At 45.1% G+C, this 9,606-nt stretch overlaps 1 protein-coding gene across 1 annotated transcript; it reads right to left on the minus strand.

Moving 5' to 3' along the window:
• Positions 1-749: 749 nt before the first annotated feature.
• LOC144122576 (uncharacterized) lies at positions 750-4,193 on the minus strand. Its single transcript, XM_077655807.1, has 3 exons — positions 3,940-4,193; positions 3,665-3,865; positions 750-909 (listed from the first exon to the last, which is right to left on the minus strand). Exons 1-3 carry the CDS (start codon positions 4,191-4,193, stop codon positions 750-752), a joined length of 615 nt encoding a protein of 204 aa, XP_077511933.1.
• Positions 4,194-9,606: the final 5,413 nt, after the last annotated feature.

A 9,606-nucleotide genomic window follows, 5' to 3' on the forward strand; every position in this document is an offset into this window, starting at 1 on the left:
CCCTTTCACAAAAATAATGAACACCTAGGGGGTGGTAGTTCTTTCAAACGCCCACATCTGTAGCAAAACTTTTCATACTTTGAAGTCGCTTGTCCCAAATGTGCATTCCCGTCTTAAGCACTTGTTAAATTGCATAATCCAGCGATGTGCGGTTAATATGGACACTTTGTTCCCAGTAAAATTATTGATAATGTGAGTGGTCAAAAATAACGAATGAAGGTCGAAACTCTGCTATTGAGCTGGAGTACTTGTGTTCGAACCTGACCGGGGTGGCTGCGTTTCGATGGAGGCGAAACGCAAAAGGCGCCCCTGGGCTGTGCGATGTCAGCGCACGTTAAAGATCCCCAGGTAGTCGAAATTATTCTGGAGCCCGACACTACGGCACCTTTTTCTGTCTTTCTTCTCTCAGTCCCTTCTTTAAATCTTCCCTTACTGCGTGGTTCAGGTGTCCACCAAGACGAGAGACAGATACTGCGCCATTTCCTTTCCCCAACAACCAATTTTCAACTGCACATTATAGTCATTGAGCGTGGTCCCAGAGGACCAAAACAATGTCTACAAAACTGAGAGAAAGTGCATCTATTTTTGATTTGGTTCCCAAATTAGCTGTCCATAGTCCAGGCAGAGTTTATATATTACCAAGGCAGAATGGAATGGGAAGAGATCAGTCCTTGAAAAATATCCTTATAGCAGGGTGTCCATGTTAACAAGGCATGACTGCAACTTCACAAGCATTGCTGAACAAACTTCTACAACCCTTGCGCATACTGGAAACGAGTGTAACCTTCGGATGGAAACCCCTCTCTTATTTGGTGTACAGCACAAGCAGGGAGGACCTTCCTGTGATGTCTGTCCAGGCGTCCCCAAAGCCAGTGTGAAAGCTGGCTGTAGCTGATGTAGCGGTACCTCCTGTTGACAAGAGAAAAACAAGAGTCACCATTTTTTTCAGCCTAGCAAAATGAATGTTCAGTTTCCGGCTTTTACAATGCTGAAAGTTAATCATGTTACCAGTGTCTGTACAGTTAGTTCCAACGCCATTGTTTGCAAGTTAGATCATGTGATTGTCACTGTGTGTTCTTCCTGGCAGCATTTGAACTCTGAATTCTATTGCAACTTTCTGAAGTTGCTGAGAGAGAATGCTAGACAACAAAAATGCAACAGTGGCATAACCACATTTTCGTGGCAGCATTGAAACTTTTTGTTCATGGTGCCACAGTTCTCCACATGCAGCACAGACAAATGTTGCTGAACTATTATATTCATACGAAGTTGCAAATACAGGAAAGCGTTTATTTACAAAGCCAAAGTGGAGATCGGGAATGTCACTGAACGGTTAGCGGCGAGCACCATAGCTCATTTTTGCGCCCATCGAGTCCGTCATCATCTTCTCACTGCACTATAGCACGGCTTAGCATTTCGCCCCAGGTCAGTTGAAGGTTGTCCTCAAGCAGTTTAGACAGCATTGTGATAGCAGCGTTTGAGGGAGGCTATGTGAGTTCATTCGGCCATTCGGCCAGTCCATTCGGCCTAGGACATGCAACAAGGCTTCTGTCTGATGGGCAGAACGGTACCAGTGTTAATCTAGTGTTGCATGCCATAAATTGGCAGTGGAAAGGAAGTGTCTGGCTGAGAAAAATCAAACACTGATGCATACTGGCTAAGAACAGTCTGTAATGCAAGCAGTTCGGATGAGAAAAGCGACTTGTTAATCATGTGATCGATATTGACGGCGAAGTCTGTGGTTCGACTGGAATGCTCTTACTTAGACATGATCAGATAGTAAGAGGGTCATAAGCATCAAATCAAGTGAGTTTAAGCCCCAACCGGATCAAAACAGGTTCTGATGAGGCATTCACTGTCCACGCTTGTGCGCAACCGTCATCTACGGTAAGAACGGCCCGTGGCACGAGAACATTATTTCGCAGCGTTGTTCACATCTGGCTCAAAAAGCAAGTGGCGAGTGCCCGTGTAAATGTTGGAAGAGTGAGCAGGAACGAACATTACTGCCGTGGCTGGTAAGAGCACATATTGGGCGACACTAAAGGTTGCTGCACCCAGTTGCTGTGCAGGTCTTCTGAAGAATCTGTCTTTATTGAGTGAAGTGTTTCACAGATTTCGCATGGCAAGTTGCAACTTTCAAATTAAGGAAGCCAACAGTCATCGAAACCAAGGCATGCATAGTGAAATGTTTCTATTTTTTGTACTGTTCATCAGTGCGAAATTATTAGTGTAATTATGTAATGAATCAGAAAGCAAAAGAAAAAAACAACCACATGCTGCAGGTAACTCTGAACCCTCAACCTCCTAATTTTGCGACCCATGCTCTATCAACTTAGCTATGGTAGCGGCTGCCCAGTCTTCTGCTATAGGTTGTTTTTATGTTGCATGTAATCTAACGTCGAGAGAGTTCATCAGTGCCGCCCTCATTCATGGCGGTTACTAAAAGTGTCGCGTAGGAATGTGATTGAGTGACGAGGGCAGAAGCTGTGATAGAACTCTCTTATGCTACCTGTGGCATCAAGATTGCTACGACCTCTTCTGAAGCTGCTGAGCAAATAAGTGAGGCAAATGAGGGGCTTATGACTTACAAATGAAGGAAAACAACAGTCATCGAATCCAAGACAAGCACATTTTGTGCGGAGTTAATCAATGCAAAAAAAATTGTGTAATTAAATAATTCTGTTTGATTTTGTGATAACACCCCTTCGGGCACGCTGGTCGGCCCTATGCCTTTACAACTTTAGAGCTGATGGGTGGAGCTGAGGAACAGCTGAGACTGAAAGAGGAATGCCTCGCACCCCCAGCACATGCAAGATGCCAGTGTCGACACATGTAAGACAGGTTTACTGTGTGACTGCTGAAGATGCCAATTTTATACACCATGCTGTGCCACAAGCATCTACACATTAGTAGAAGTGATGATGGCTGCAATGACGTCTATCAGAAAATGATTTTAATCGAAATAATTTGTATGGAACAGTATAGAACGTTACCACCTAATGTGCGATGCCAAAAAAAGATAACAATTAGGACAGTGCTGGGATGGCGATTGTCCTGGCAGTGAGTGGGGCCAGGTTACTTTGCTCTATGGAATTCCATTTTTACAATCTCCTGCGAAATAAAGGATTTTTTGTTTTGTACTGATTTCACTGCAGTTATCACAGTCCTTTACGTTGCAATCGGCTTCTCTAGTGCTGCACCTGTTAAAGATGTATACTCAGCCAATAAAACAGAAATATGTCTGGTCAGCATCTATATACGTTACAACTATGTGCGTGATCTTCAACCGCATTATCCAAGTTCACACATGCCAGAAGGCACGTCTCATCTGCCTTGCTCGTTTACCCGAAGATATTTGACCCCCTGAGTAGCAAAACATCGTGCTCGTCCACGCATATGAAAAAAGAAAACATAAGACCACCGATGTAGCGTTCGCACCGACGTGCCGCGATGTGTATACACACCGTGACACCTTGTGCAAACACAACATCGGCGCTTTTACGCATTTTCCTAGGGAACGATGCGATCCCAATAGTTATCGCTAACTTGAAGTCTTTGCTGAGCACTGGCTCCCATTTTGATTACAGCACTTCGCATGTGAGAAAAGAGCAAAAAAAGGCGGTCGCTTGTTCATGCTGCGTCTTCGTTTGAGCATTGTTCTTACCTTGTGTGCTCGACGTGTAGCCCATGGCCCAGAAGCATTTGCAGTGCCACCGTAAGCACCACTTCGTCGAGGCACAGGGTATAAAAGTGGGGGTGCTCCGTGATGCACCCGGACGGCTGCTTCACAGTCGCTGCCGGGATCTCGCGGCAGCAGGTGCTCTCGAGTGCAGTGGGCATCGACACGCACCACCCGCACACACACCTATTCGAATGCTTGGGTTAGCGATTGCACTCTCTCGCAAACTGTTCAACGTAAGCAACAAGACTCGGACATACCAGTGTGTATTCCCAACACGACCGGGTTCAGGAGGCTCACGGTCGGGACTTCCGCAAGTAGCGGTTGTGCCGCGGGCTACGACCGCTAGTTGCCGGCCGCACGCTTCGTCTTCGCAGCCATTGTCACTGCCACAGCTGTCGTCCTCTGACGACGGCCGATCTTGCACCCGTAAAGGTTTGTCGCCGTACGGCTCAAACCCCAACAGCCGACTCTTTTCCAACCAGCGACGCTGCAGCTCGGGAAGATAGACCATTTTTAAATTACCTGGCTTGTGTGCGTGACGCGACGTGACGTCATTTTGACGCCCAAATTGAGTACATATAATGCTCTGACCTCGGTCAACTATGGGCCAACAGGCCTCGCTAAGGCGCCATGTTGTATCGGCGACAGAAGTCTCTGATTGGCTACTTAAGATGCCGTTCGCTGTAGAGTTGAGGAGGACGCGTGCCGGCAAATCGAAATTTACTTTTTTTTCATTATTCGATCAAACCGGACGATGAAACGAATCACTGTAAGATATAGAATAAAGGGTCATAATTCCAAATACACACGTCGTTCAAATGTTTTGGAAAATACTACTACACGACCCCTTTAAAGAATATTAGAACAAGGGAAGGGCCAAGTACAATACCTTTCGGGTAGCCCGAGATTCCAAAAAAAGAAAGGCAGGATGAGCAAGAGTTAGCATGGGCCAATTGCATTTAACTGGCTAGGATCACTTAAATCCCAATCAGAACAGTACGATGCAAGACATTATTTTATAGAGGATTTCATGGCATGCTTTCTTAAAAAGACTAAGGAGCAAGTGTATGTCTCGAAGAACGAAAAGTTCTCTATCACAGGAATCCTCTTCAAAAAGCATACCGATCTGGAAGGAACAATTTAATGGGCCACAATAATTTAGCAGTGTGAGAGTATATAGTGTTTTTCACGATTAGGAACTCATGCTAGTCATAAAAATGGTGCAATGATTTGTTGCTTGTTAATTATCAGAACTAAAAAATTTACCACATTCCGCTGTATGCATGCCTCATTCATATCCACCCTGTGATATTATGGCTTGAATTATGGACAGTTTTTCTGGGGATGAAACTTTATCAAAGCATGCATGCCTTAACATGAAAACTTGCTGTTTGGACAAATGACAGGGCTTAAATGCACAAAGCCAATTGGGACCCGCATATTTTTGTCGTTTAATATTGACTGCAATGCGAGCGTCTGGACTGTGGTTACCGGTTACTATAACATAGTGCAAGGAGTGTTAGAAGCGTTTGGCGACAAATACAGACTGAATCATATGGCTGTTGCACCGTGGCATTCCCTTCATACCACTTGCAGCATAGAGTGCAGTTTTTGTTAAACATTGAACTGCCAGGCATGCCGACTCTCTTCACTTGAATTTTCTGACTGACAAAGCACTTCTCTTTCTGGTGTCAAAATCATTGGCTCTGAAAGGTTCGGCGACTCATTTCCTGGCGCAATTTGTTAACTCCAAAAATTAATTAAGCCGCATGCTGGCTGTATAACCTTTTTGTTATAATCTCACAGATGTGTACTTGCAACACTAATTTAATGTTTTTTTTAAAAAGAGCACGCGGCAAGAAAAAAAAACTCTACTCGAGTAAAAGCATGTCGTGCAGTAGGAGAACTCAGCAGAGGTGCAAAGCAGGGAATCTTCAAATACAATCCAAGCAGTCAGGAAATGGGTTGAAATTAAATGTGATCTCAACCTCGACAGGTCGATGGCTGCACCGGCACTGTAGGGCTTTCAGAAACGGCCCAATGTTAGCATTGCAGGGCCAACCACAGTGCAATAGTGCATAGCGCATTTTGAAAAATCCAAATAAACCTTGTTAACGTGGTTTTGGCAATATACACAAATATGGCTCTCTCACGACAATACGACAAATGTGAACAGATGTGTGTCCACAGACACCTATAGCTGAGCATTGTGGAAAGTGCAAACAAGCATCTACATTCAAGCAAACAAATTTAGAAATGCAACAAATGCAAATAAGGCGAAGGAAATCTAGGAAGCATTAGCCATTTCGGACAAATATATTCTCCATAGGCCCACCATCGCCTTCATCCAGCAGGCAAATAATGTTCACTGCAGGAAGCCACAAGTAAATAAACACAGCAGATGCATGTGTGCATGTGCATTGATGATATTCGCTTCTAATGGCCTCGAGAATGTCTCACACAAGCTGGTACAGCTTACTTAGGAAGCGCTAGTTAACTGTTCAACACCAATAAAGTCAAGTTCTTGAGCACCTCGGCGACAGCAGTGTACTGAAAGCAACAATATATTTGGAATTAGGTGCTTATTCAAAGAGTACAGTTTCTATCCCGATTGTCATGGCTCACGGAGCACTTCGAGAACGCTGCATTTTACCAATAGCCATGGCGACCATGATACTGTACTTAATATTGCAAGCATTTGTCTAAAATGCAACTTCACTGCACGCTGCTAAGCAAAGAATAAATTGTAATCACAGCAGTATACTGAAAATTCTTTTCATTTTTAATCACGATTCACTAACATGGAAAACTCTATGTACAATTCTTATCCAGAACTAAAGTGTTCATATTAATAAGGCACAATTGTATATGGGTTACTTGCTTTCAGGAGCTTAAGCATCAGCTGTGGTCTTTTTTGGCATCAGATAAAAAGAAATGCACATGAAAAAGAGCTGCACTACTGGGTCCATATTAGAGACTTCTGCATTATGAAACATCGGTGAATGATTTACGACAATGGTGTTTTTCCGCACATAAGTGTTCCTGATCTGGTGATATGTTACAACCCAAACTTAACACTAATGCTTTAGCTACGACCACGATCACATGCAGGGGAAGCTGGATTCATTCAATTTGTTACGAAATATTTACTACAGATATGGATCCGCGCAGCCAGCAGGAAATAAATAAAAGACTCTCCATATGTGAGAGCTGCTATGCACACCGATGTTTTCACACAGATTTAACAGTGCCGCCGGCATACCATCGTAATCCGGCCACACATAGTCGCAGATTGCACTTTATGGAGACAATGCCGCAGAATGCGGGCGACGCTTTTGTAGTCCCGGCAGAAAACAGCCCAACGGCGGTGCAACCGAGGTCGTTTGCATACGCAAAACACAAATTTCAGAATGGTCTCGTCGCACTCACGGCGGTTGTCTAACACAGTACACACGAACAACGATCGATATCGGTGATGGATACGCCGCAGCACGACGACTTGTTTCGCGATCACTGCAACCGCTGAAACGAATGCGACTCGCTGCAGAGCTCGAAGTTGGTAAGTTCATTTCGTCACGTCGCACTCACAGCAGTTCTCAAACTCAGTACACACGCATGCACCCAAACCAAGATCTATTGTACAGCTCTAAGTTCATTTCAGCACTCGGAAAACAAGGCGTGAGCAGTAAGCTTTTCAAACGTAATTATACTTGCAGACGATATCACTGACTGACGCAAAAGCACTCGTTCCGACTGCAATCACTTTCACTACACTGACGCTTGTTACTGCGCTGTGAAGCTTGCTGTATGCACAGGAATTTCACCCTGGGGAGCTGCTTCTCGCTGCTGTTCGTGAAGATCGTCGCACGAATAAAGAACACTTGAAGCTGTCACAAACGGCTCCAATTAAAGACATCGCGACACCCGCACTATTACTTCTGGCGTACCCGCTCGGTCAGCTCAGTGTAGATGGCGACAAAACAACCTTGGGGAAACTGCCGCTTGCCACTGTTGAAAACAGTCAATCTCGAAGTCGCTGTCAACACTCATAATTGTCACACGCGGCCAATATTATGTGTTTCTCGGCAAAGCTACCACCTACAAGGTGTCGTTTTTCACTCCGCTTCGCGGGCGGCCATCTTGCTGAGGACGCCCGGCCTGGCGCCGGTTTGCTGCCACGTCACGGCACAGCAGCCAATAGCGTAATGCGACCATCCGCTCGTGCCGAAAAAAGTTGAAGCTGAACCAACTTGTGCGCACAGGCGGACTGGTTCATGCGCTCCATTGTTCGGCCCTTGCGTAGCCCTAGCCCTTTCGCACTGTCGCAACGACGCGTGTGCATGCGGAAAAAAGTGATCGTACAGCGCCCTTTAGTCGGCTTTTGGCCTCGGCGTATCACGCGAAAAAGTCCTATTATGGAACATCGTACCAGCGCAAGAGACAAGGACGAAGAGAAAAGACACCACGAACACCGGCGTTCGTGTGTTCGTGTTGTCTTCTCCCTTCGTCCTTGTCTCTTGGGCTGGTACCATGTTCTATAATAATGCAAACTACCAACTAGCCCAGCTGTCTACCCTTAGCGAAAAAGTCAGCGGCAGTAATAACACACCGGTTGCCATCCGAGGACAAAGTGAAAAGGTCGAGAAGGTCCATGCCGACCTGATCGAACGAGGCACGCGGTGGTGCAATAGGTTGGAGAGGTCCCGGAGGTTTGCAGGACAGGGCCTTATGGCGCTGACATTGCCGACAGCTCTGGACATAGTGTTTTACAACAGTGACAAGATTAAGCCAGTTGAGCAGCTCCTGTGTTCTGGCAAGCTTGAGAGAGTATCCCAAATGGGCAGAGGTTTGTTCGTCGTGGCACGCAGAAAGGATTTCCTCTAGAAGAGTTTTAGAGACGACGAGGAGGTAAGCTCGCGAACTGGAACAAGTGTTGTTCTATAGAGCACGCCTTGTTTCAGGGAAAACGAAAAGTGTCGAGGAAAACATTTGGGTACATATTGGCTTGTTGAGCTTCTAAATAATCAATAAGGAGTCTCAACGCGGACCGGTGCGCTCCTGGGTTGACAAATAATCACCCCATATATATATTCACGCAGAAAATCGACGCCTAAGATCAGGTCTCGCAAACAGTTAGTCGGAACAAGACAGCTGACCACCAATGTGGACTCCTGGAATGAATTCAGCCGGCGCACAAAGTTATATTTGCATCTGAGACCTCTCCATGTCGCAATGAAAAGAAAAGAAGTTGCGGGATTTTGTGCATCGTTTAATTGGCCTTTCTGCGTTTGCTTGTCGGATTTCAGTCTGTTCCTTCACAGCAGTGGCACTCATTGAACTTACTGACTGAAACATTTAAAGACTAGCTTTCGCCAATCAGGTTGCGCATTTGCCCCGCGTTGAAACTTTTCTAACCTTAAAACCTTACTACATTCTCGATCGATGTGTACTCGCCTCAATTCAAAGACCGCAGATATTTTTTCATTATTTCATTTAACTTTTCACTGCTTCGGGCTCCTTCTAAAACTCTCCACTGAACCCCCCCCCCCCCACAAAGAGTAGCTTATGAATGCTTTTAACACGCTGGCTAAAGTCTTCGTTCTTCATTTTATGAGCCTCTTTCAGTCCTCGCAGTTCCTAGTGGAAGTACTTGCGGCGCGCAAACTAGGCCTCCTAGTTTTTTCGTTCTTCTTTATAATGTGTGATATTTCAGGTAAAGTATGATTCCTAATTTCCCATTTATCAACATTCCAAAATAAAAAAGGGAAAAATATCGCTTATGCTTTCCTTGGTTTCGGTGCCTAAAGGCTTCCATGATATCTATTTGTTCTATAGCCGTTTTTGGATGTTCTTCAGCATTCTGCTCGTCCCTCATTACGTATTTTCAGTCTGTCATGTTACGCATACAGTCAAATGACTGCTTT

This window comes from Amblyomma americanum, chromosome 1 (genome assembly GCF_052857255.1).
Source record: "Amblyomma americanum isolate KBUSLIRL-KWMA chromosome 1, ASM5285725v1, whole genome shotgun sequence".
In the NCBI taxonomy this organism is placed as follows: Eukaryota; Metazoa; Arthropoda; class Arachnida; order Ixodida; family Ixodidae; genus Amblyomma; species Amblyomma americanum.